The sequence below is a fragment of the Phalacrocorax aristotelis genome, chromosome 9 (genome assembly GCF_949628215.1).
Source record: "Phalacrocorax aristotelis chromosome 9, bGulAri2.1, whole genome shotgun sequence".
NCBI classification, from domain to species: domain Eukaryota; kingdom Metazoa; phylum Chordata; class Aves; order Suliformes; family Phalacrocoracidae; genus Phalacrocorax; species Phalacrocorax aristotelis.
The window spans coordinates 10,045,871-10,073,102 of NC_134284.1; the positions used below are offsets into that span (position 1 = coordinate 10,045,871).

At 43.3% G+C, this 27,232-nt stretch overlaps 2 protein-coding genes across 9 annotated transcripts in view; one reads left to right on the forward strand and one right to left on the reverse strand.

Annotated features, from left to right (window-relative positions):
- Nucleotides 1-1,195: 1,195 nt before the first annotated feature.
- Nucleotides 1,196-2,673, forward strand: INSM2 (INSM transcriptional repressor 2). Its single transcript, XM_075103375.1, has one exon. It carries the CDS (start codon nt 1,199-1,201, stop codon nt 2,609-2,611), a length of 1,413 nt encoding a protein of 470 aa, XP_074959476.1. The 5' UTR covers nt 1,196-1,198; the 3' UTR covers nt 2,612-2,673.
- A 2,695-nt stretch (nt 2,674-5,368) lies between these two features.
- The window catches only part of RALGAPA1 (Ral GTPase activating protein catalytic subunit alpha 1), a 134,990-nt gene continuing 113,126 nt past the window's right edge, over nt 5,369-27,232 (reverse strand). For 6 of the 8 annotated variants that reach the window (XM_075103373.1, XM_075103372.1, XM_075103367.1 and 3 more), the window contains 2 exons: nt 14,569-14,693; nt 5,369-6,081 (listed from right to left, as the gene is read on the reverse strand). In XM_075103373.1, the coding sequence (XP_074959474.1) occupies nt 5,927-6,081; nt 14,569-14,693 (280 nt within the window). In that variant the 3' untranslated portion in view covers nt 5,369-5,926. Of the gene's footprint in view, nt 6,082-7,662; nt 7,778-13,909; nt 13,941-14,568; nt 14,694-27,232 lie in introns of all 8 variants that reach the window. The other 2 variants (XM_075103374.1, XM_075103368.1) reach the window with 2 other exon arrangements.

A 27,232-nucleotide genomic window follows, 5' to 3' on the forward strand; every position in this document is an offset into this window, starting at 1 on the left:
TCTTTCTTGCCACTTCTGGAAAGCCCCTCGATCTAGAGGTGCTGGTTCTCCCTTTCTCCCGGTGCCCTCTAATTTCTCCTGCTAGGGGATGCTCCCGAGACGGTGAGTCTGACCGACCTGCGGTGGCAAGAGATGCCTGTCCCTGGGCAAGGGATGGAGTAAGGCTTCGGCGTGCTCGTTTTCAATGGCACGCCATCTTGTGTGGACTGCCAGCAGTAGGTCTCCGGGCAGGACGGCACCGTCCTGCCTTCAAACCCCGGCTCGGATCAATGAGTGGTCGAACAGGGGATGCTGGTGCCGCGGGCGGGGCCGGAGGGGGTGCTGGCGCCCCGCTGCGAGCGCCCTTCCTTCCCCGTGAAACAACAGCCTCGCTAAAAAGGCCATTAGCGGTTTAGCAAACCCAGCTACTGCCTTGCTTCAGGGCTGCACGAGCTGCCACCAGGCTCACGACACCCGCAAACGGGCCGGGAATTACAGCTGGGGAGGATGGAGGGGGCAGGTTTTGCCTCTCCCGCAGTTCGTTGCGCCACAACTCAGTCCCGCCCGCCGGGGCGCCGCAGGCACGGGGCAGTGGCCGAGCGGGCTGCGCGGCCCCGGCAGTTCTGCTCTTGCGCGGGGACCTCACCTTCGTGCAACCTTCTGGCTACTTGGGAGAAAACTCTTGATGCTGCGGTGCTGAAGCAGCGGGCTCCCCGCTCCCGCTCCTTCAGCGGACAGAGGTGCGGGGCGGCCCGCCGGGTCCCCGCCGCGGATGGCGGCTCCGGGCGCAAACGCCCGCCGGCAGCACCTGGGGAGGCTCCGGCCCGACCCAAAGCCGAGGGGCTCCGGCCGTGCCCGACCGCGGGGTCTCGCCCGCCTCGGGCCCACGCCGCCGGTCCCACACACCGCTCCGCTCGGCCCCGGAGGGCGCCTCGGCCGCTTGCCCCGGCTCCGCGCCGCGGGGTGCGCTCCGGGGGACACCCCGCCCGCCCCGCAGCCCCAGCTCGCCCGCCCCGCAGCCCCAGCTCGCCCGCCCCGCAGCCCCAGCTCGCCCGCCCCGGCGGCGGGGAGCCCCGGCGCGGCCCGGCCGCCGCCTCCCCCAGCCCCTCATTGGCCGCCGCCGCCGGCGGAGGGCGGAGGACGCCGGGCGGGAGCGGGCGGCGGGGGTATAAAGGCCGGGCGGGCCGGTGGCGCCGCGCTCCCGCCGCCCCGCCCCGCCATGCCGCGCGGGTTCCTCGTCAAGCGCAGCCGGCGCCCCGGCGGCTCCTACCGGGCGCGCCCGCGGGAGCGGGACCCGGAGCGGGACTCGCCGCCCCCGCCGCCGCCTCCGCCCGCCGCCGGGGGCAGCCCCGCCGCCAGGCAGGGGGCGGAGGAGGAGGAGGAGGGCGAGGAGGAGGAGGGCGCCGCCGCCGCCGCCTGCCCCACGACGTGGCCCCCCGGCGGCGGCTGCGGGGGCCCCGGGCTCGCCCCGCCGGAGGGCCCGGCCGCCTGGGGGGCGGCGGGGCCCTGCAGCGCTGCGGGGCCGCGGGCGGCTCTCTTCGAACGGTGCCTCAGCTCCCCCGCCTCCGCCGAGTCCTTCCCCCTGGCCGCCTCCTTCCCGCCCGCCGAAAAGCTGCTCCTGCAGCCCCGCACGCCGCTGCCCGCCCCGCCGCCGCCGCCGCCGGTGCCCGCGCTGAAGCGGCCGTCGCGGGCCAAGGCGCCGGCCAAGAAGGTCAAGGCCACACGGAAGCTGAGCTTCGCCGACGAGGTGACCACCTCGCCCGTGCTGGGGCTGCGCATCAAGGAGGAGGGGCCCGAGGGCCGGCCGGGGCCGCTGGCGGGGCGCACGCCGCTGGGCGAGTTCATCTGCCAGCTGTGCAAGGAGCAGTACGCGGACCCGCTGGCGCTGGCCCAGCACCGCTGCTCCCGCATCGTGCGCGTCGAGTACCGCTGCCCCGAGTGCCACAAGATCTTCAGCTGCCCCGCCAACCTGGCCTCGCACCGCCGCTGGCACAAGCCGCGGCCCGGCCCCAGCGCCGACGGCGCCGCCGCCGCCCCGCCGGGCAAGGAGAACAGCCCCGAGCGGCGGCCCCGCGGCCCCGCCGCGCCTCCGCCCCAGCCCCAGCCGCCGCCGCCGCCCCGTCAGCACCGCGGCGGCGCGGACAGCGCCGGCGGCGCCCCGGCCCCCCACGGCGCCGGCCCCGCTCCCGCTCCCGCTCCCGGCCCCGGCGGCGGCCCCGGCGGGGAGGCGTTCGCCTGCCCCTGCTGCCAGAAGCGGTTCCGGCGGCAGGCCTACCTCCGCAAGCACCTGGGCACCCACGGGGCGGCGCGGCCCGCCGCCTACGGCCCGCCGGAGCGCGGGCAGCTCGCCTTCGCCTGCCACCTCTGCGGCGCCCGCTTCCCCTCGGCGGACATCAGGGACAAGCACCGGCTGTGGCACGCCGTGCGGGAGGAGCTGCTGCTGCCGCCGCCGCCGCCGGCCGGGCCCCCCGAGGGCGGCGCGGCGGGCGGCGAGCGGCAGGGCTTCCCCTGCAAGCACTGCCCCGCCACCTTCTTCAGCGCGCCCGGGCTGGCGCGGCACGCCAGCAAGTGCCACCCGCCGGAGAGCAGGCAGGTCCTGCTGCTCCAGGTGCCCGTCCGGCCGGGCTGCTAGGCCCGCCGCCGCCCCGCGATGGGACCGCTCCGGAGCCCGGGCCAGCCGGGCGAGTCCCGTCCACCCTGTAATTCCTATGGAAAGCCGCGGTACTCACGGCTACGAAGGCGAGGAGCCGCCCGCGGACCCCCGCCGCCCCCGGGCGGTGGGCAGCGGAGCTCGCCCCCCGTGCCAGCCCGGCAGCAGGCTTAGCCGGCGGCCGGGGCCGGGGCCGGTAGCGCCGCCGTCCCCGCGGGTCCGGCCGGCAGCGCCCGTGCCCAGCCCCGCCGGGGAGGGGGGCGGCGGGCGCCCGTCGGGGGCCGGGGAGGCGGGTGCCGGCCCGCTGGAAGTACTCCTTCCGCAGCGCCGCTCGGGCCCGGGATGGAAGTTACAGCTGTATATACGATGTCTAAAGAGAGGAATTATTTTTCGTGAGAAAAGGCGCCCGATCCAGTGACCTTGTTTTAATAGCCTTAGCCCCCGAGCTTCAACATTTAAATTATTGTGAGGTGTTTTGTTTGCTGTATGCTGTGCTACGATAGTCGAGAAGGTAAATGTTCATATTAAGTCTATGTCAAGTCATATAATAGCTAGCAAAACGTATGGAGACTTAATCGTGCTGTCTGCTTAATTAAAATACGAGGTGTTGATCTTCCTATAGCTAAGTACGCATCTCCAGCTTACTCTGTGTTTCTGTACTCTAGCGACTGACCGTGCGGTAGGCAAAACACGCGTCTCCGGCAGCTGCCCGTTCCAAAACCCGCTCTGTTAGTGGCTTGTTAATGCGGCACGAACAATAGCAAGAAGCACGGCTGGGTCGCGGGCAGGCAGAGGGTCCCCGTCCCCACCTGGCCTCTTCAGGTGGCCTCCGACCCCTCTCCCCTGTGAGCCACCCTGTTGATGTGAGCTCCTCCGAGTCTTGTGAACAGCTGAAATTAGAACATGAAATGGTCTTTTGATATGTTGCTGAAGCGCAGGTGACAGGCTACCTTCCTTCTCCCTAATGAGACCTACTTTAGCAAAGCAACCCTGGCTTTAACGGTGGTCTGGCCAAATGCTCTGAAATACTGACAAATTTACCAGCTGCTGATATTTCAGCAGGCATGTATTTATTTATGTATTTATTTATGTATTTATTTAATTTTTCCACACATCGGTGCTTGTTTCTAAATGTGGTAGCAGATGAGGCCAAAAATAAGGCAAGCAAATTCAATAAAGGATTTAGAACAAAGCCCATGCCTTTCTTGACTTCAGCAGGGCAGAGTGGGTCAGCTGGTGATTCTGAAGAACCAAATTGATCCCAGCCATGTTCTTTGTTCTAATGCTCTGAGACGAGCATGCAAAATATTTCAATCTTTTGATTAGCATCCCCTAAAGCAATTATTTCTGTAGTTTTGTATTTTCTTACACACAACAAAAGGTGCACGTGTATCGTGCCTGAAGGCTGAAAGCAAGCGATAAGTGCTTCATTTCAAATGTGCTTCATGGACTTTCTCGTTTTAGTTCCAGGACCTGGACAAATGAATTGACAGCATGTAACCTAATGCAGCCAAGGTTTGCTCGCTGATGAAGGAGGCTAAACTCACAGCTCGCTCTCCTCATATGCCAGAAATAAAGCATGTTGTTTTAAGCTGTGCATTTTTTCCATCATTTGTTGGTAACGGAGACTTAGGTAAAAATGCCCCTTTATGCAATTAAATGAGCTCTCCCCTGGAGAAGGTGACTGTTTTTTTAAATCATCGCTCTCCTTCCTCCACTTGTACAGTCAAAGACGAAGGGCTCCAGACGGCAGAAACCTGATGATTATTAACTGCTCCTGCAATTAGCACTGGACAACCAGCCTGCAGGAGGCAACGTCCCACACTTTGCGTTACCTGCGGAGCTACGTGTGTTGCATTTACTAGATCTGGGGGAAAGTTTGCAGTACAGCGTTCTTGCGATGGGTTGGGAAAGGGCTCCTAAGAACTCGTGTGTACTTTTTAATACAAATGAAAACTGAGCTGTGCATCGCACTTAACTGCTCCATGTGTAATGTGCTATCCTTCTACAAATTGGAGTAAGAATCTAATCACTGAGGTGAATGACTAATACAAAAGGTGGTAAGAATAATTTTATTGTATTATTAAATAGCATGTCTTCTCTTCAACCATTACAAATTTGTAGATACTACATGAAAGACAATACGCAATTTATCTTTTTATTGTTGCCCATATGATATATTTACACATGCAGTTAGTACCGATGTCATGCTACATTTTGTTAACAGCATTTTGTTTTTCGCCAAACTCAAAATGTCAGCATTTCATCTTCTGTAGGAAAATACCTCTGGGTGGGTGGAACATGTGTACTAACCTGCACTCATGGGGTTGGAATAGTCAGCATTTCAGGCCAGGTTCCTGGAGCATGTTCCCTTTTCTTCTATAGCACACATCATCAGAGCAATGAATTTCTATCAGGAAAGTGCCTTTTTTTTTTTTTTTTTTTTTTTTTAAATGTAAGAAACAAGAATTTACATCTAGACCCAGCAGCCCGGTGATAAAGGCTAAAAACCATGAAACTTGATGTGATTTACTATTGATAGCACTTGGAAAAGCTAACTTTATAAAAATATTTGGAAGCCAAGCATAAGTAGAATTTCAGCACAGTGATTTTTCGTTGTTGTTTTTCTGGCATAGATTATGGCAGCACCTGCACAGTTATGAAATGATACGTTGATTTGTGAAGAAAGAGTTGGTGCTATGAGCAAGTTATTTCGTTTGGACTCTGTAATGCTTGAAAGGCCGTTTAACTATTTTATTCTTAACATAAATAATCTGTACACATCCTGTGCATTAGCATTGTGACATCTGACAAAGACTTTACAAATGCAACTTCAATTTAAAATTGTACATTCATTTTCAAGTGTACATATTTCTTTCTTTGTTACAGAGAAAATTGCAATGGGGCACAATAAATATAGTGTAATCAAACTGCAGTCTCCAATTCCATATATGACTCAAGATCAACCAGAGTTAAAAATGACTACTGTTAAGATATCGTAATTATCCAGGAAGGTAAAGGTGCAGAGGACAAACTGCACTAAGACAAAAAAAAAAAAAAAAGAGGGAGAAAAATAAAAAATGAAAAAAAGGCAGCCTGGAGTTTGATAAAAACCCAAAAGCTAAAATAGTAAAGTAAAATTCCAGTGTCACCGTTTAAAAGAAACATACAGACCAGGGGTATGCAGGGAAGGGGCGCACACGCATTAGAGACATTGTTCTTTAACGGGAAGCGGTGAGTCGCTGCGGGAAGGGTGGCCGATCGCTGTTCACCCGAAAGCTGCAGGCATCGCGCCACTTAGGACTTGTTGGCTGAGCCAGAGGAGCGGCGCAGTTTCATGGACATGCGGCTCTTGCTAGTCCGAGGAGACATTGGAGAGGCTAAGTCTGTTCCATCCACCTGTGCTGTTGCTGCTGCTGGAGCTTCTCCCGGCTGAGTCTCTGGGCAGAAGCCTGCAGAGGACAGCAAGAACGAGACGGGTCAGTGCCGCCTTCCGCACTCGCAGCGCGGGAGTCTATTCATAAGGGGCAGAGAGGAATTTCAGTGCTGCCGTCACTCCCACAGCATCTCCTAGCCCTTTACCAGCTGTGGGTGATGGTACTGCACGTGGAGCTAGCACCTGACACAAATCCACCTCTAGAGGAAAGATGATGCCAGAAACCACTGAGCTACAGGACTGCAGAACCCCCTCGCTCTCGGCAATTGAGGCAGCACTGAATGGGCGACCTTCTCCCGGTAACCAGGAGAAGCAGGACCTCCAGTTCCCTCGCAGGGATGGGGACTCCATAGTCAAACTACAACCCAAAAGGATCCAGTCTTTAATGAGAACATGACGGTTGTTATCAGCTCGTTGCACATGAAGGGAGCTCTAGGAATGCAGCTGAAGAGGTGGAGTGAATCGGGGGCCAACTGGGAGAGCAAAATATCTTCTCCCATCCCAACTTTAGTCAGTGCTTCAAAAGGCAAATGCCTACAGGCCCCACAAGGCAGAAGCTTGAACAGATGATACTAACTGGATGCACTATACGTTAGCGTTTCTTTGTAAAAGGAACAAGATGAATTTGAGATAACGGTATGTAGTTCATTAGCCCAGCGCCCAGAGCTACAGTGGGCCCCGAGTCCTCACTGCAAGAGGACAAGGCTCTTCCCTTACAAACAGCCCATCTCAAAACCTTCTTCCACAGAGATACAAAAGGAGAAAACACGAAATAAAAATTATGTTCTCCTTTCCGTGTACAGAAAATTAACACTATGAACTCACAACTACAGAACTAAACTGCATTTTAATTAGCCATTTGCAGAGACTGACAGCCTGACTGAACTCGGTTACCTCAGCTGCCGCTGATCGCTTCTGACCTTGTAGATTACGGACAGAAGGTTAGTCCTGCAGAAGTCAATGGGGAAACCCCTGCTGACTTTAGTAAGCCAGAAAATCACTTGCTATTTCTTCCACATCATGCTATTATTGGCAATTCTTTAAAATAATAATGCACTAATCAGAACTGAAGATCTCTCTCCCTCAGTATACATTTTACATATAAGGGGTGCAAAACCCATTCAAAACTGGTCACGTTCTATTTTGAAAGACTCCTCTGAAATAAAATCACAGGTCACCAGGTAAGAAGTCTAAGGGTACATTTAAAACACATTGGCATAACCGTCAGTGATGTAGCGACCTGGCCGCCCTCCTCGCCTGGTCTGTCACCTGCCTGCTCCGGAGAGACGGCACGGTACTTTCCATCTTTTTCAAACTGACATGACCCATCGAAGTGACAGGGAGGAAAACGGGCTGTTATTTGTTCCCCAGCTGGTGACAGTAATTCTGTTCGTGAACTAGGTACTTCATTGCCAAACAATCTGGAAAAGCATGATAATGCCTGACTCACCGTGCCATACAGAAAAAGGCAGGCAGGGAAACATGCACTCTCATTTTCTGAAATTCTATCTTGTTCTAATTTTACAAGGAATTAAAGCATTTCAAATGGTGGAAGTTAGAGAATAGAAAATAACCGTTGTTGTTTTGCACAGCATACCATTCACAGCTAGCGTGAAAGACCTTCCGTTTCAAGCCTTTGCCCTTTACCTTGATGTGGCCAATGCTTTCTAGTGGAGGTTTTGGAAGGAGAAGAAATATCACAGCATTTCTTTCTTTGTTGAGAATGAAGAAGTGATGAGGAAGGAGGAGTGGAAAGAAGTGAGGAAGGGGGAGGAGAAAAGATAAAAGATAACAGGTGTGAGACATGAGACACGAACTGCAGAGATTGAAGGGTATTAACAGATGAGCACAGAAAACGGAATTTCGAATTTCATTATGCAATTGCTGCTCATGCTACAGGTTAAAGAGAGTGATGAGTTAGTTATGTGCAATGAAGCAACAGCTCTGAAATCCGGCGTCATACTTACCAACTAAGCATAACAAGAAAAAAGGAAGAGAGAGAGAGAGAAAAGAATTCTATAACATTATCCAGATCCAGCAACCTTATTCATAGCAACTGAGATACATCCTAAACATTGTCTGAAATGCGTGTTTGAAATCTGTGAAAACAGTTAAATACCCACACACATACACACAACTGAGAAGGAAAAACAAATGGCAACTCGATATATGGCTTCTGCTCCCCAGCTGCCTCACAGTATTAAGCATACTAAAAATTACAGCCAGTCTCAACACGAGACTCCTGAAATCATGTAAAGAATTAAAAACAGAGTGTTTAAGCTAGTTGGTCTGTGTCAAAGGGTCAAACCCCAGTGTGAAATTTTATCATGGGTTGCATAAAGAAAACCTTAAAACCCCTGTTATTTCAATTAAGGTATTATTCCAGTTGTATCTTAAAATCTTGTTTCTAATTCCTGCAGACAGAAGCACAGACTCACATGCAGTCCCAGTTTACGGGAACAGAAAAAAAAATCAGTTTAAGAAACTGACTTAGAGCTATTGAAGAACAGAAGTCATGTAAAGTGATTTTCACATCTGAACATACCACACCAGAAGAGTGAAGAATAATGGCACTTAAAATATATTTAAAGTCTGACAGCAATCAACAGACTGATTAGTAAGTCGGTTTCTTTGGATTTTAGATAAGCATATATACCTATATATACATACATACGCACATACACACGTGGATATTAAATGTGGTATATATAAATTTTGCAGGTTTTGCTTCCCCTTGAGATTTTTAAAGTCTTCAGTGTAAAATGTTCCTATCTTTATCTCTCTACGCAATGAAATATTTAGTTATCCAAAATATAAAAACAGGGTTAAATCAGGCGGCTTTATTGACAATTGACCTAAAACCAGAAAGTTATATAAAATAAACAAAGCAGATGAGTTAGGATTTTTAAGAGGTTGAAAAATGTCAGGAAGTAATCCATATTTTTCATCTCTTAGGCTTGACAAGTGACAAATATCATAGCCTGATGAGCTATGATATTTTTGGGACCATAATGTAAAGCCATGTCAATTGCTTCTGAACAAGGAGGTGGATCAACAAAGTTGAAATGCAACATTTTCACACTCCATTTGATAATTTTAGGACCTTCTAATACTAGTATCTTGGTTAGTTGACTCAGAAATTAACTATTTAAATGCGAAATTGAATCCTAACTGCACACAGACTGAGTTAGAAGTGAGGTGAGGTGGAGGAATCCGGAGGTATCATAACACAGGCATTGGTATGACTCCTCTTGCTCGTAAGTTCTGTCTTTCAAAGAGGTGAAAAATTCACCGAACTGATGTTAAGACAGGGTGCTGCATGGTAAGACTAATCTGATTACGGCTAGCTTTATCACAACTTCTTGTCTGGATCAGCGTTTTCCTGAGTGCCATTTCTGAGAACGACCACACAGAATAATTAATTTGTGCATGTTGGTAAATTCTGATGGCCTTTTGAGGTACTTCAGCCCGCCTCCACCCGGCCTTCTGGGAAGAAGGCAATCGTTTTTGTACAGCTTGTGCCCTTTGCTACTCTTACAAATTCCAGTCCGAATCCAGCCAAGTTGTCTGTCATGCTCAGCAGAGCCTTGCTAGAGTCAAGTCAATGAAGTCTTTCACTAATTTTGGGAAACAAGGAAAGGAAGCGAGAAGCAGATGCAGAGAGAAAGACTTGCAAAAGAGGCTGCAAAGCGAGACGAGAAGGTGAGGAAGAGATGGGTAAGCGGCCTAAAGACCTGGGAGACTGGAACTGGGTAGGAGAGAAGGAACTAAGAGCCAGACATGAGAAAGAAGACAGCAAAGAAGATTAAGTTTATGGCAAAAGAGTAGCAGAGCCCATGTCCAGTAAAAAATGCTCTTCAGAACCTGGCTGGAAACATGACTATTGGGTAAACCCATTCCTCTCTGGCAATATCTGAGAAACCCACTGGCAAAATTCCCAATCTTCCCACTAGTGGAGATTCAGGCAGAAGTAAGACAGCTTACCATTACCACCAATTATTGCCCTATCTCAGTCCGCAGTCGGTGGTAGTGGATCTAGAGGTTACAGTTTTGCTTATGAATCATGTGGCTGTTAATGAGTGTTACGGAATTTCTCTTTTGCCCTATGCCTTAGACAGAACAAAGATGTAAGGAACTACACAAGGGAAGTGTTGTCATAAGATAATAAATTCACAGCCAAACATTCAAAAACTAGGAAATGCTAGGATTAAAATTTAATTTCGCCCCCTTGTGCATATGCATGGGATGCTTTTTAATTGAACAATCATACCCTATAGTTTTCAGTGGACCCATTTCATTAAATGTAGAAAGTTGATCTGTTTGGGTCTCTAGCAGTCCACGCTGAATTTACTGCCTCAAAGTGCTGAAGATCCCCAGTTTATGACCACCCAAGTAGTCAACTTAGAGGACAATAGTTCAGAAATGCATAAAGTTTCAGCTTCAGTGGTTCCCATATGAGGTTTTTGGAAAATTTCAGTATGTTTTGTGGTTTTGCTCTGATTTGGAATGAAAACAAAAATTTTCTTAAGTTTGGAAGGGATATGAGAAATGCTTCCCAGCCCTGCCAGACATACAGCCCTCATTTCTGTATTTCAACTTCACTTCCAGTCATAAACTTCAACGACCACCAGAAACAAGTGTCCTTAGACCCTTCTCCAGTGAGAACCCCTTCACCGTTCTCATTTGTGAAGGGGCCAAAAAGATTCTCAGTTCAAAGTTACCCAGCAAACTTGCAGCAGAAGAGATTAAGATGCAGGCTGCTGAATTTGAGTTTCTCTTGTGCAAGGCTGAAGTATTTTTACCTCTGCATTCTCCTGCTTCCCTCCCTGTCAGGATTACTTTGGGAGTGGGGCAGAAGAACAGTCTTGAAAATATAGGAATGACTCTTGGGATGCTTTTATCACAAGGGAAATACTATGACTAATGTAGAGAGGCCCCTTCTTTGTAAGGTTTACTGTATTGAAGTATTTTTAGTAGGAAGAGAGGGGAAAAAAAGAAGATAGAGAAAAAACAAACCCAAGACATCAGTACATTTCAAAGCTCAGAATCTTAACATCATGGGGTCAATAAGCCCTTCAATATCATTGAGCTTACCATTGACAGTTCCCTCAACCTGTTCTGGTGTCACAGACATCTGGTTTGCTCAATAGCTGTATAGCAGGAGTTACTCTAACAGAGTGTCTGCAGTTACTCTATTTAACAGAGTCAGCACAAAGTAAAAAATACAGAGGCAACGGAATTATATCCTGTGATTAAGTGCAGGTAAGCCTCAATTTTTTTAAATGTACGCATCTGCTACACTAGTCAGGTTCCTGAATATGGGAAGGTGGACTGGTCAGATATTTTAACAGGACAAACTAAGTATCTAGATAATGGCAGCAGCCACAATCACACTGTATTGAAGAGCAACCACTCTAAGGAAGGAAACAGCTTTTGCTGAGAGCTGAGCCTTTGATAAAATACCTCGATCTGAGGAAACAGAGTTGGTTACCGAATGGCATGTTCTCTACTTGCTCTGATAACCACAGCTCAAATGAAGAAACTGGCATGCTGAAACCAGCCAACGGATCACAACAACAAAATTACGACACCTGGTGATGGGCTGTAGTAGCTTCAGAGTTTCTATTTATCTTCCTTAGAAGAAGAAATTTTACATAATATTTTATAGAAATTAAACATATTCAGCAATTATAATCTTGGGGATCATGCTCCAATTAAAGAATATCTGAAATGTGGAAATCTAGTCTCTTCTGGTCATTATTTTTAATTTAAAAACCCAGACATAAATGAAATATTTTTCCTTTAAAAAAAATCAACTGTGATGTACTTTTAGAAGCTGCTCAGAAATTTTCATGACATGAAACGGTCTAGGAGGGAGCCTACAAGGTTTTGTCTGAGTCGTCTTGGGGGTGATGAATGTGTGTGGATTGCCAGGCAGAACTCCAGTGATACTCCTATGTGCAATCCTGGCACAATTCAGTGGTCTTCATACATCTTTCAGGAAATCTGCCTGTTGTAGGGACCCTGGAAACTTAGGGGTATCTATTTTTTTAATAGCACATCTAGTGGACTCTTTTTGGGATCATGGTCTGTCAAATCTCTGGGTCATCTGTAGCCACCTTGCTTACAAGTCTGCCTTTGCTAGAACTGGAAAGCAGTGGCTTCCAGGATAACCCCAAGCCCTGGGGTAACCCTTCTGGCAGATGACTGCAGTGTCAATTTATACCTGCCTCAGGCTATAGAATCTGTGCCCTCCAGAGCCAGCTTGGAGGCAGATGGTGTGCTGCTATTTCAGGCACTCTGTCCTGGAGCTGAGTATCAGAGCCCCAGCAGCCTGGGCTGAACAGGGAGTCAGCCCCCAGGCTGCCGGCAGGCCTGCCAGAGCATCCCCAGCATCCCTGTGAAAGCTCAGAGTCAGGCAGGTCTGGGGACAGGCTCTTTGACTCTGACGCAGGGTCACACTGTGCTGCATGTCCGTCCTAGGGAGCTCCCGGCTGCTCCTGACACGATGTGTTGGTCAGTTCCACTGCACAGTGCAAGGTCCAGAAGAATGTGGCCCTCAGGACAGGACATCATATTTTGCGGTACGTAAACACAAATGCGCATACACGCAGATGTGAAATACATCACAAGCTCCTATTAATGAGATTCCTGCAGAAAACTATTACATTTGATAGAAAGGTTAAGTCTAAAATCAAGTTTCCAGAAACCATAATCTTCTTCCAGATCATGTTAGAGAATACCAAGCATGACTAGGACAATTTTTAAAGGAATACAGGAATTGCCACTGTAGAGTAGTGTCCTCCAGTGCACCAAACGGGTACAGAAAAGCAGCTTTGCTTCACCCCAAAAGAATGAACTAGAGAAAGTGGCCAGAATGGTTTAGCCGGGAATGAGATTTCCAAAAGTGAATAGGCAAGTGCACTACAACATAGAATATATACTAGCCATACAAAAGGGTCTGGAGTTGAGTACTTAGTGAGTGCATTAGGTGGGAAATGTGGCAAGGACTGATATCCCTGGTTATTGTTTCTAATGTTTCTAGTTACAGATTTTCCCTATTCAAACATTTTCATACATTAAATTATGCTACTATTTTTTAATACTGATTTAATTAGTTTTAAATTACTTTTACTCTTGTTTCTCTTTGATCTTGACTATTTGCACTAGCATAACTATACCACTTATTATACTTTGAAACTACGCTTTGTTTCAACTTATGGTTTATATTTTCAAGCAAAGGAGTCTCAACATTTTAACATCTTTCTGTAGTCCTATCACAACTCCTCTATAATTTGAGAATTTATTTCTGCATATTGCTGCAATTGAGAAACAAATTTTGAGATAACAACTTGCCAAATTACTTTATTTAGATTTACAGCTTTTCCACAGAAGCATTTTGATTTATTTGTTATTAGATAAAGGTTTCTGAACAAGGAATTTCAAGTGTTACACATTCTTCTTCTCCTTCTCTCCTATGTTATCACTGCAGAATGTCTTACAACATCAATGAAAGACAGCACAGGGTACAAAACACACCACTGCCATCCAGTACTACTTGTTCATGCTGAGAAACAAAGGTCAACACAATAAAGTGTTACTCATTCAACGACTGTCTCTATCATTAGTTACCTTTATCCCAGAACCAGTGTTAGTGCTTCATGCAGACCTGAGGTTAGTAAAAGACTAAAACTTTAAGAAGATGTAGTGGTCATTTCTCAATCAGTGTGAAATTCTTTTTAGTGTGAACAAGGGCAACAAGGAAAGTTCGCATACAATTTGGTTACAAGCTTAGTACTCTAGTAAAAGAGGAACAAAGGGTTTTTTTGGACACTTTGTCTTACCTTCAGATAAACAGAACTGATATTTAATGATCTAAAAAGAGGGGAAATAAAATAATGAAATAATCATAAGGAGTTCAAGAAATTTCAGAACAGGAAGGCCTTGAGTTACTCATTTTCTTTTACCGATTTTCTCATTAGTAACTGAAAATGCAGTATCCTCTTATAAAACAGGAAGTTTACTGGAAAGCAAAAAAGACCTTAAAAACACCTTTGCAGCTAATAATGTGGAAACAAAATTGATGATTGCAAGGCTCTCAGATTTCCAGTTTAAAACTTTGCATTCTAAAAATGTAGTGAGCCTTAAGACTTTCTTATGGGGAAGGTGTACTTAGATTAAAGAATTGTCTACCCACAATAGCCCGGATGCAGGAGTACCAACACTTCCATGGAGACTTTATAGGGAGGAACGTGATAAGATTCGCTGTAAAAATAGAGGGTCTAGTTGCTATATTAAAGCAGCTTGCCAAATCTTAACACCAGGCAACAGAATAAAGATTTAAAAGCAACTTTGCCCAGGTCCTCAAATACATACATCGTAGTCTTTCGATTAATGGTAACTCTCAATGATGTGGAAAGGTCCGAATTTTTAGTCTTTATAAGTAAGGATACTGCATTTCAAGTAAGATTGTACAAAACCAGTTCTTTACCGTACTTCTTACCTGTATCTGAGGGCAAATGGTGGTAAGGTGCTGGACAGAAAACCTGAGCAGCAAAATCCTCAAAAGTTGTAGGCTCTAGATGATGTTGAACAATTGTTTGCAGGTATCGTGCTCTCTCCTCGTAACTGGTTTAGCCAAGAATTAAGGAGCAATTTATATCATGTACTGTAACTGCTAAATATCAGTGCCTAGTAATTCAGAATTCTTGATTTTGTTAAATACATATAATGTATTTCAGTGACTGTACACACAAATTTTTACTTCTTTACATAGCTGATATTACCTGATGCAGTGAAGTAATATTAACTGTAAGACAGACACAATTAATGCAAACCTTATGGTTCAACTATCTTTTTGTCATGTGTGATGCAAAACTTACTGAAATTTTTTTCAAACAGCAGCAACTTAAGTACTCTCTTTTGAGTAACTTGTTCTTCTGCACTCTGGTCACAATTAAATATTAAAAATATTACAATTTTTAAGGGATATAGCATCAAAAATAACATTAGCATTAACAAAATAAATTATTTTGCACTTTTCTGTAACAAACTGCTTCCATAATCCCTAAAAGCACAGACACACACACATATGCAGTTAAGGTGAACACACAGCTCAATTTGACTATTGGGAAAAAAACCTTATCAATTATGCCGTTAAAACAAGCGAGAATATTTGTAAAGAATCCGCAGGACCCTTAAATACTGGCTAACAGGGTATCGGCAGGGCATCAGCAGCAAAATACTGTGCTTCTTCCTTTTCCCTGTGTTCTCCCCCTCTGATATTATTGACAAGAGACAGGTATCTTGAAGTGTTGTTGCTTTTGAAGAACCCTCTCCAGGCTTCTTGTTCCAGCAGGCCTGATTGTGCTGTTAGCACAGAGAGAGCGAGAAAAAGAGAGAATATTTCTGCTGTTCATGAAAGCAACTATGGAAATGGCTGTCAAAATGTAGAGCAGCAGGCAGCAACATACAATTATCAAGAAAAACTACCATGCTGACTTCATGTCGTATAGTTCCTGAACTGAGAAATCAGTTAACCTTTTCTCTCACAACTTTCAAAGTCCTCCAGCTGGACTCAATACGTTGAATGAGGGAGATCTTCTCCAGTTATCTTACAGAACCATAAAATAATAATCAGAAAAATTCCCTGGCATTTACCCTTGTGCACACTTTTTTTTTATATCTTATTTGTAGATAGTGAGATAATTTTCTCCTTACATAGTTCTCTTTTCCTAAAAAAACCCAAACCCAAACGAATCAGCATGCTGTGGAGGAATGCACTCAGCATCAGTTTCCTGAAGGTTCTGCGTTCTGATTTCAGGTTTGCTGCTCTTTTTTGGGGGAACAGGGGCAGTGAGGAAACTACCTTTCTGACTCAATTTCACCACCTGTGAAATGGGGATAATACTCATCTTGCGTAAATTTTTTAGCAATCCAAACATAAAAGCTGCATTACAAGTGATAAGCATTTTTAATAGCAAGTGCTAGTATTTAAAATAAAACACTATACTATTTTCAGTTATGACAAGCAATAAAATTGTCAGCCCCAGATTACAGCTGGAAACAATACCCTTCGTTTTAGCTTTTAGAACTATACTTCAACAATTATGGAGCTTTTCCTATGAAACCTCTTGGCAGTTGTTTTCTGTACAATATTTACAGTAGATTTTGCAGTATATCTAAAGATCAAAAAAATGTATAGAGAATATATTATCTGAAAAGGACTTCCAGTGAATTAATCAATCTTCACTGCATTTCCTTAGACCACAGCTTGGTCACATAGTGAAACTGGGGAACAATTTTCCCTCCAAAATCCGTGTTCCAAATTTTTTCTGGATCCCGACACAGCTGAACCTCGGCAGAAGTCTCAGGCTGCAAAGCTATAATAGAAACACTGGGACAAGAGAAAATATAAAAATCTCCCATTGTAATAGTTCTTAGGTTGGGGGATAAACACAGTATTGAGCCTTAACAGAGGAGAGTAATATAGCACAGTTTTTAAGAGGCTATGTATAAGTGGTAGAGGATGAAACTGATGGTTGAAGTCTAAATAATACTACGTATCTCACAACTTGTTGAAAAGCACTTTTTTCATTGGGGGAGATTCACAGCTGCTAAATTTTCTGCAGTTAATAGAGTCCTTTGATTCACAGCAGTGCCCCTTGCACAAAAAATACTGGCCTTTGTGTATTACCAGAAACTAATTTTCTATTTGGCTGAAAAGGGAAAAATGGGGTTATTGCTTCTCCCTCCTACAGAGCTTTTCATTATGCCTGATGCACTCAACTTCTAAGCTCTCCTGAGAAAAAAAAATAACTGAAGAGGCAAGAGGTAGAAAAATGAGCTTGTTAGCACATTAGAAGTGAAGTATCTTGGTGGGCCCTAGAAATTCCCAGTGGTGTGTTAACTTATCACTCTATGCATGCTGGCACTGATAGTCTCCCAATTGATCACTCTCTTTTCGCACCAAAGGTGCTGCCAGGAAGCAAAGGCTGAAGGCCCACAGGAGAACAGGCTGCTATCAAAACAAGCTGTTTTTAAAAGTCTGCTTGAATGGGTAAAATGTTTCATGAAAAAGTAGGGTGGAGACACCTACCTGCTTTTAAAATGCTCTACTTTCAGAGGTCTCTGAAGGAAACCTTTTAGTTTATCCTATTATATCCAAAGCTTATACACAAATAAGGCAAAAATGAAGGAAAGTTACTGCTTTGAACACGACAAGGACATTCCCATTGTCCAGTCTAGGTGCCCATCTCCTAACCAAATAAAGAAGTCTTGACACAGATACTGACGGAGGAGGATAATGGTGTTTTCATTACACAGTGGAGAGGACGTGCTTATATCAGTTCTAGAAGTCTAATTCAAATGCACACTTAGTACCCCCTGAAAAAAGTTATTCAGCTAGACAGGTTACTGCTCATCCTAACAATACACAAAACCATCTATAGCTTGTTAAAAACAGAACCCTGCTTAAAACCAAAACAAGAATCTGAAGTGAACACCAAGTCCAAAGCTTGCAGCATTCTGCATTAAGAAACGACACGCTCTCCTCAGGAGAACTCCTTGTCTATATTAAACTGAGTAGCCAAGATTTGGATACGTATATCTTCTATTCACTTATACTTTGAGAACATTCTAGTGTTTTATAACTCCAAATTTGTATGCTGTTGTGGGTGGTATCATCTAGTTCTACACTGTATCTGAACGCAACTAACTGCAAGAGTGACCATAAACCCACGGCAGTTAATTTCTGCATTACTTCTAATAGGCTAGACATTTATTTCTTTAAAATGCTGCTCTCTAGGGAAGAGTTATTAGCACCTACAAATTGAGCGGCACATACAAACTCAATGGCTAGTAATAATAGGGCAATGCAAGCTGTATTCTTACTGCCAGTGGATGTTGCCACTGGCATCAGCAATTAAGATGGAATGGGAAGGATGCACGGACAAACCAATGGAGAAAGATTCTGGCCCACAGACTGGCGAAACACTTAAACAACAGTGCCATGAGGTTTCTGCTTCTGAAGAACTGGAACAAAAGAGTACGGATAAAAAAGTAAGATATACGTTAAGGCACTCACGCAAATCTGTCAGCTAAAAACTCGAAGATATATAACCTGCAAAAAGTGATAACAAAAAACCTGATGACTTCATTATACTTTTTCAAAAGATACTGTTCTGAAAAATATAATCAGTACAAGAAGAAATCAGGAATCGTACCTTTATAGGTCACTCAGGATGTAGTCACTCCAGCTAAAATTTAATTTGCATTACAATCCACTTTACTTATTCTCTAAATCTGCAATTATTTCTATTAATATTGAAAATACTGTACTTTCTATTATTACTGTAAATGTGATTTTTTTCAGACCTGTTGATCTGCACTTGGGAACATGCACTGAAATCCTGGCTGTCAGATCATCTACTAATGCTTAATCTACCTGAAAAACATCTCAGGTCTTCACCTAATAGCTCTCCATCACTGTTGATTGTATGACTTCCTTTTTTTAACTCAGGCTCTGTTGAGATTCCTATGGCAGAATACACCTACATCATGCAGATTCTTTTTTGCATAATCTGAAGCTAAAACTTTTTCTAGCCATGTACATGAACAAATTAGCTAGGCTCTTACTTCACATCTCTGTTACTGCTGTATCCTCTTCTCTGGCCTCAACAAATGAATTTTTATTCCTACTTATAGCTACTCAGAGCATTGCAGAGCCCACTTTCTGAACATACTGCTTAGATGGGACATTCTCTTCAGATATTGCCATCAGTCTGCCACTCTCCAGCACAAATGCAGGCTAATTATTTTAACTTTTTAGTCCATACCTATTTGCTCAATTTTACCAAAGCTGCTCTTGCTTCCAGTCAGTTATCAGAGACAGTCACTCTCACTCACTTTGACGTTTTTTAGACAGGCACTTTTGTACTTTTTTCCACGTGTCTTCTTATGCCTAGCACCAGGTCTCTGTAAGCACCCACAAAACAAGCCCCCCTGAAACTCTCCCCTTTGCTATGATACTTCTCGAAAAAAAAACACAAGGAAAACACCTTGGAAGACTTAAGTCTGTTGCTGTGTAGGTCACACAACTCTTCATGCTTCTACCATTCTTTCATATTTCCCTGAATTTTTTGTCTGCCTTCTTTTGTTACCTTCAGTTTTATACTTGGCTTTTTTACCTCAGGGGAACAAACAACATCTGTCTTGTGCTATACTCCATCTCAGTATAATGAGACCGGGACCTATGCTAAGGATATACATGTGCCACAATAATACAAGCAAAACAGCTGTCCTCCTTGCATCTTCATCCACCATCTTTATCTTTTTCTTTTATATCCAAAACAACTCCCTCACATTGCTGATTTTTCTTTATCCATGGGTTTGTCATCCTTCAGTTTGGTGAGAAAATCTGTTTGTTACATTTTCCCACATCTCTAGTTGCTTAGTCTTTATTTTTCCTTCCCTGTAATTCTAACCATGCAATCACCACAAAATCCCATACTTCCCATTGTTCAGACTCTCCTACTGTTTCCATCTTTCAAGTCCTTCTGTTGAATTCATCTCCTCATAGTCACTTCCATAGATTTACTGTGTCATTCTGACTACGTTTGCTTTCCATTCTTATTCACACCTCTCAGTTTTAGAACTGAATAAAATGCATTATAATACGTCTATCTGGTATTCTGCAGTCAGAGAGCGGATGCAGGATTACTATGTTACAGTCATCCAGGGAATACCAATCCTAAAATATCATTAAACTGAGGCTGAAAAAAATGAAGAAAAAGCAGTTTCAACATGGAGTAAAATCTCCAAGACTTTAATTAAGGATATAGCACTTCACAGTTCTATAATCTATTACCAGAGCATTTAAGTGCTAGATTCACAAAAGGGCTGGAGAAGAAGTCCTAGTGCCTGCTCCAAAGACCAAGTGGTAACAAATGCTTCCTGAGCAGGGACTGGAATCCAGGGACTCTCCTCTCCCATGAAAGTACCATAACCATTAGGCTATACAGATGAGCATGCACTTTCCCTGTGATTCAGAGATTTTATGAAACGAAGAGCAATTTCAGCAGTGAACGGAGTGTGCCTGATTACAAAATGTCCTAGTCCCAATGGTTAGAACAGTTTTGTAAGAGGCAGGAGATGTGGCCTCAAAATTGGAAACTGCTCTCTCACTTCCTGGCTGATTGATACAGCAAGAGAGTTACCTCCTGTTGTGTTTGTGTGGGCTCTGATCCAGCGAGTATATCTTCAAAACTCTTCCCATTGCTGCCTTGCAGGTTAGATGAGCCAGGAAATACCTACCTACTCAATGGATAAAGAGGGGCATGATCTGGGCATTTGGCTGTTCAGGATGTGGCAAGGACTCAGGCAGCTCTACTGTGTGCTGAAGTGGGCAGATCTCCAGGGAAGGGTGGCAGTGAAAGCTTTAGATACCTCTGAACTTCAGAGGCATCCAAGACTTGGTGTTTGCTGCATAGAGATTCTCATCACCTGTATTTTAGACTCAGGCACCTATAAGGCCAGCCAGGAGGAACTCGGGTTAGATCAACAGAGTAGTTATACACCTAACTGCTCTCAAGACTTCTGGAAAAACATACAGAAAATGTTTTATCAAGACAGACTTCCTAAGCAGCTTCTGTGGGGAAGGATTATGCTGGGGAGCTTAATCAATGACAGAAAGTTAAAAAAGGGCTGAAGAGATGTATAGTTTGTTGATACGCTAAAGTGGTGATGGAAATATTTGTAATGTCTGAAAAACCTCTTTAAAAGATCAAGATTTCATTTGTTCAATGGAGTTTAAGAGGTATGCATTTGTGAAGCACCTAAAGTCACCAAAGGCAGAAACTCTGTTTTTTCCGAAAGTCAAAAGAAAGTATTTATTACTTCAAATACCACAATAAAATGTTACACTTCAGCTTATGTTGCTTTTATGTATTTTAGTACATGACTTCAAGATGATGACCGGATGATTTCAAATGCCTCAAGATCACTATAGTTCAGGAAATACCCTAGAACTATGAAGTTCCAAGTTGTAAGCCCAACAATGCTGCAGGCACTCCTACACTCCTACCGGTGGGCTGGTCAAGTTTAGTAGACTGATAACACAACTTTGTTGGTCCCCCCCAGGAGAAAAATTAGAATTATAACAAAAGGACTCCCTTTGTGAAAGGGAGTAAAAATGTGGTCTCTTCACTCAATTTTCTTCCACCACTGTGTCTCTCATTCAGAAAACCTGAACAAAAACCAAAATGAGACACTTCCATGGAAGTTTTATTCATAAATCTTCCCTCCTGATGCTTATGTATTTATAGATATGTGCCCACCCGTGTAGTGTATCACCATATAACCATATATTGGAATATGGGAACACAATGCTGACTGTATGTAGTACCTGAGATTCTTTGATTCCAGTGCTAGGAAAATGAGGAGGTTTTGATGATTGCCTAGAAATACCTCTTAGAAAAAAAGCCATGCATTTGTAAACAGCAAGATGGACTTTTTCAGGTTAAATTACAAGCTACTGTCAGAAATACATGTACAGCTGCATCCCTGGTAGTTCCAACTGTTAGCAAAATCATCTTAGAAGTCAATATATATTGATATGATTGTGGAGAGTATGACTTTGTCAGCCAGGTATTTGGAAAATAATTTAGACAAGCAGAAACCGAAGCACTGCTCCATCCTTAACTGGAAAATGAAAATCCTCCATCCAGAGACACTTGTGGGATCAATAAACACCTACAAAAGGTTTTTCTAATTGTATTTATATATTATTTATATAAAAAGAGATTAACAATATTTTAAGAAAAGCGACATAAGATGGCACCCTCTTGTTTAGTACTTTTGCCCCCTCAGCAAATTTAGAAGCACACCTTTTCTTTTCTGGAAAAACCCCACATCTGTAATATTGTCAACATACAAAAACGCTCCCAGGATATTAAAGACCAAAGGAAACAAAGAAACAGTGAGGCACAACAAATGGCATATGTTGGTAGGAGATTTTAAGCTTCTTGCTCCCTGGCCTGAGAAGGTGTGCAAACCCCACAGAATTAATTGCTACAGTTTGAGGTACTTAAAATGATGAAAGCATCAATTTTACTGGGCAGATTTTTCCCCGTAAATTACAATTCCTGATGTCAACATGTGAAAGGAGGGCTGCCTCCAGTAAACAGAAAACAAGTAAAGGCTAGAACCAAGGTTTTACAGAAGCTGAAAGGAAAAGTTACCCAGTGCAGAATCTGACTCCTAAAGGAAGACAGGACAAAACCCACAAATCACAGAAATGGAAGTTTTTTTCTGGGAAAACTCACTTTGAAAGAAGAGATTGTGCAGTGGTTGTCAAACCAGCTGAACTCATACTGAGTCACAGCAATTTGTACTCTTTGTTGGCTCTTAGAATTAAGGATGTAAGTCGGGCTGCTATTGATCCAGTGTTGGAAGCCCTGCAACTAGCTGCGTTTTGTATGTAGGTGGGTGATCAGTATCAACTGGCCACACTGAGAGGAATAGTTAAAGTTCTCTTATATTCTGAAAAGTGACTCTGTAGAAGTGGCATCATGGTGTTCCCTATTTATTGCATTTCAGTGATTTCCACATCTAGTTTGCACAGTACACAGAGATATTTTTTTTTTCCCAACTGCAACTTCTATTTACTTGAGTCAATTTGATATCTCAAAGTCAGCCTGGGTCCTTTTCCGTTTCTTAAACACTGCCAATACTGAAAATGGCATATAAATATTTTACTCTATGCATCTATTTACACAGCTTTGCTGTAAGTGAAAGAAGCTTCTTCATATGCAATTGGAACTTAGTCACAACACTGATGACTCTCAAACCAGGTCTCCTCATATTGGATGCAAGTCATTTAGGTGAAAAAGAAGGAAAAAAATTACTATGCTTGATGCTACTAAACAGGTGAAAGAATAATTTTATAGACTTCTATGGTGATTTTTCTCTCCACTGAAACAATATTTTCAATACTAATGACAGCACTTCTGCAATAAAATGTAACAATCTATTTTGTTTCTCACAAAAAGGAACATAAAACTCAGAGGACTCAAAATTGTATTTTAAAAGTAAAATTTTAAGTTGCATTTCATGAAAATATTTGAAACTACAGAAGGGACTCAGTGTTTAAGTATCCAAAATCACAAATTTTAAGAAGTAATGTATATATACGACAATCTAATTATTAATGTAGATGTCTCATAAAAAATGAAATATGAAAAACAACAGACTAATACTGTAGAATTTAAGCAAACATAAAATGTAATACCTAACATCCTTAATAAAAATCTTTTCCATTGCAAGTTGTAACTGTAAAAGGGCTTTCTGAGGCAATTTGAGGTATATTTCTTTATGAATAAAACAAGGGAATATGTAATAGATAAAACCATACAAATTAATCCTATCATTCCAGATCTTGCAATTTGTTTCCAGTGCATATAGTTGCATCATTCTTTAAATGAATATAAAAAGTAATTTTCATTATACTACTAAAAAGTTTGATAGATCTGTAATAAATTAAAAGTTATTGGGCAAATTATAACAATACATATTCTGGCCATTTAGGGGCATTTTTTCTTTAAGCCTACAAATCTTACAGCTAAAGGAGATTACTTCCAGTGTATGTACCCTATGGTTAAATGGTTACAAGTCCCGCAAGGTAAGCATCAGCTAGATAAAGTTGCAGCTGCTGAGTGTTTCCAAGTAATGTTTTTGCTTTCTGCCTAGTTTACTAACCCGTTATATATTGAAAGGCATTGACTTTATCTGAATTTATTTAAGAATCTTCATTTTTACATTGTCAGCACTTTCAAAATTGCTAGATTACTGCAAGAAATTGTAACTGATGCCTACATTTTCACTGGAAAGCCCAATACATTTAACATTCTGCAGTACCGTCCTTCTAGGAAAATCCTTGATATATTGTTTATTTTTATGTTGTTCCATCAGATCTTACAGCTAACTAGATTCTTCAGTGGTTTATAACATCATCTAGGAAGAAAAAGCTGTGATTCATCAGTGCAGACAAAGCTGGGCTTTAATCCATTCCTATAACCATATTGCCAAGTCTATATTGTTTACATTGCGTCTCAATTAAGAGACAGGCAGGACACCTGGTACTTCTTTATCTAAGTCCCACGGGCTGCCAGATGACTCAAAATCCATAACAGGTGCTAAGGCAGTGTGAGTGTAGCACCATTAACACAGGCTGGAATTGGATAAAATTTGGACTATGCTTAACCACTTAAATCGCTCAATTATGAAATGAAAAATGTAACCACTCTGCACCAAGCTCTTTTGCAAAAAGGCACTTATAAAAATATGTAGAATTAGAGTGCAAGTGTAATGGACTTAACATAAATTTTAATTTTAGTAAAAATATTGACCACAATATTACTATACCAAAAACAGCTATGTAAAAAAGTTATCTTTTTAAGATAACCATATAAAAATATTAAGAGACTATACTTACTGAATTGAATGAATTCTAATTCTGATCATCTGCTTAGGCAGCAAAAATGACAAATTGATTCTCAGACTTCCAGCAATTTCAAAGTTAAGGGGAAAAATTCTGAATTAACAATACTTAATGAATTCTTCTACTCTGTAGAACCCAGAAGTCATTTTAAGAACATTGGAAAAAGAAAGCATCCTATGGAAGAGTTTTAAAAACAACAAGGTTCAAGTGAAAAGCTATAGGACAAAAGATATTCCTTTGCACCAAAAAATCCCACTGTAGCTCTCTTTTCAGCACTTTTTCCGCTAAAGTGACTGAACTAAGTATTAAGCTTATACACTGACAGAACACACCTCATGAGAGAAAAAATGAGTATCAGAAATTTTACAGTGGACAATTACTTAAGAACTATCTGTATCTAAATGTGCAGTAATCCAATTAAGTTTCTATTTAATATTGTAATTATCAAGAACACAATATATGATTTCATTACCAGAGTAAGCAGTAACAAAGCACAGTAAACTGTCATTTAAGACAGTGTCATAGTATCTATGATAAGCAGCATATTGGCTTAAACTAATGCACTATATGCCTCTAGGGAATGACAGGCTCAGAGACTGGGTTTTAACATCAGAATCTGTCCATTAATCTTGACTTAAATATAATTTACTCTGCAGTAAGAGGAAGAATGGGCATTCAATGAATTATCCGTTTGAAATATAGCAGGAGCGTATTAACTCAAACATATAGTAGAAAGCCTCAGTTTTGCTACCATTCACTGTGTATTGTTGGTTTACAAACCCTGAACTGCACTTTAGCATGAAATTAAAAAGATAGTAAGACCAAATGGCTAGCAGTATCGGCAGGACGAATACCTCAACACTGTAACAGATTACTCACTAAATTTACTGGCTGCATGGCGAGAAGACTAATGACAGTATTTACAAATACCTCACTCGCCCATGTTTTAGTAACAGGCTACGGAGGTGAAAACAAAACAGTGAAGGAAACGGTGCTGAAGCCTTCATGGAGGATTTGTCTTACTAATGTGTCCAAGATGGGAATCAATGAACCTATAAGGTATGTTGTGCTAAATGTTTTGAAACCCATTACAGCTGCCGCTGCTCCAGGCCCTCTTTGGAGCGATGCTCCTGCCGGCAGACAGAACGGCTGGCTCGCAGGCAGCCGCTCACGGGGCAGCCGCGGGTTTGCAGACGGCAGCAGGGGAGGCACAGGGCCAACGGGCCAAGGGACTGAAGTTTGTTAAGGATGTGGCACCACGTGCGCCAATGAGAGATGTTAAGGTGTTGCAGTCATCGCTTCAGCCCACAAATAATGTGGAATAGCACAAGCCAGGGGGAACTGCAGCCCCACACACTAACGCCTGATTTTGGGAGAGGGGATTTATCCCCGCTCTGGCACTCAGTATTACACCAGTTTTAACTTAAGTAATTGTGGTTGATGAGTGTAAAAATACAGAAGCAAACTGGCTCTCTGGTATTAGCACGAATGCTTAAGCCCACTGTTCACACATTCAAATGTTTAGATTTCTGCCTTAAATACTCTCTCTGCATATATAGACCTATGCATTGATGTGAGAAACAGTAAGGAAAATGAGTTTCATGAAGACATCACTACAAACTGTAAAATTACAAAAATAAGAAATGATGTTAACATTAAATGTTGTCCAGCAAAAAGACTGCACATAAAGACATGCATTAATTTGCAATTCCTCACTACACAGTAACAGAGAAAACTTCTCACATGAGGAATTTTGTCATTAACCTGTACTTTAATAAACTTTACAACTATCTTTCTTCTTTTCTTTTATATTTGAAGAGGATGTTTTCTCTTTACCCTCTGTTGCTGCAGTACCAGTATGAGGTAATCTACTTACACGTCTCTTCAGAGGGCTGTAAAGTAAATTTTATAAATTATTTTAAAAACTCAAAGACAAGTTTCTTCTGTTTAAATGAAGAAAACAAATACTAATTTTCAGTTACTTCTCTCTTTATTTTGAAGGGCAATTAGTAAAGCAGCCCCTCCATCCTCCTCCCTAGTGCTGTCAAGCTGTTGAGAGCAGTCTGCAGCACTAGAATGGTACTATTGTGAACACAGCCTGGGCTTCCTTCCCACAGAGAGTTAAATGGGCAGTTCCTGCTGCCCATGATTGGTGTCCAGCGAAACAATACTTAAGAGCCAGGTTTTATCAGTTCCACGCCAAAGAAGTGAAGCCAGGGAACCCAAGCCTTCATATCATGCTGAACCATATGCCAACCCTGCTGGCCCCAAAGGTTTATCACTAAGAATCAGGATCCATCATGTCCCCTGTGAAATTTCACTTCACATACCTTCTGTGAAATGCATGGCTTTGCTGAAAACTGACCTTTTTCCACAATTGGCAAGAACAGATGGACGGTAACTATGGTTTGGCAAGCAGAAATTAAAAGATTTTCTAATAGCCTGCATTCTTCTATGTTTGGGAGAAGAAGCATTGAGGAGGAGGAGATAGATATATATGTGACCCACAGATCTATTCAGGTGCAGTTAATCAGCAATTAAACTATTTTCTCACTGTCTAGAAAGTATATTGAGATTAATTTGATTGGCCAGGCTATGATTAGGACGCATGTCCTTCGAACTACCATATGGTAATTCCAATTACTGTAATACTAACTTTTAATCTTTGGTT

Excerpts from the sequence above, each read along its gene's own strand:
- INSM2 (XM_075103375.1), top strand. The coding sequence starts at position 1,199 with ATGCCGCGCGGGTTCCTCGTCAAGCGCAGCCGGCGCCCCGGCGGCTCC.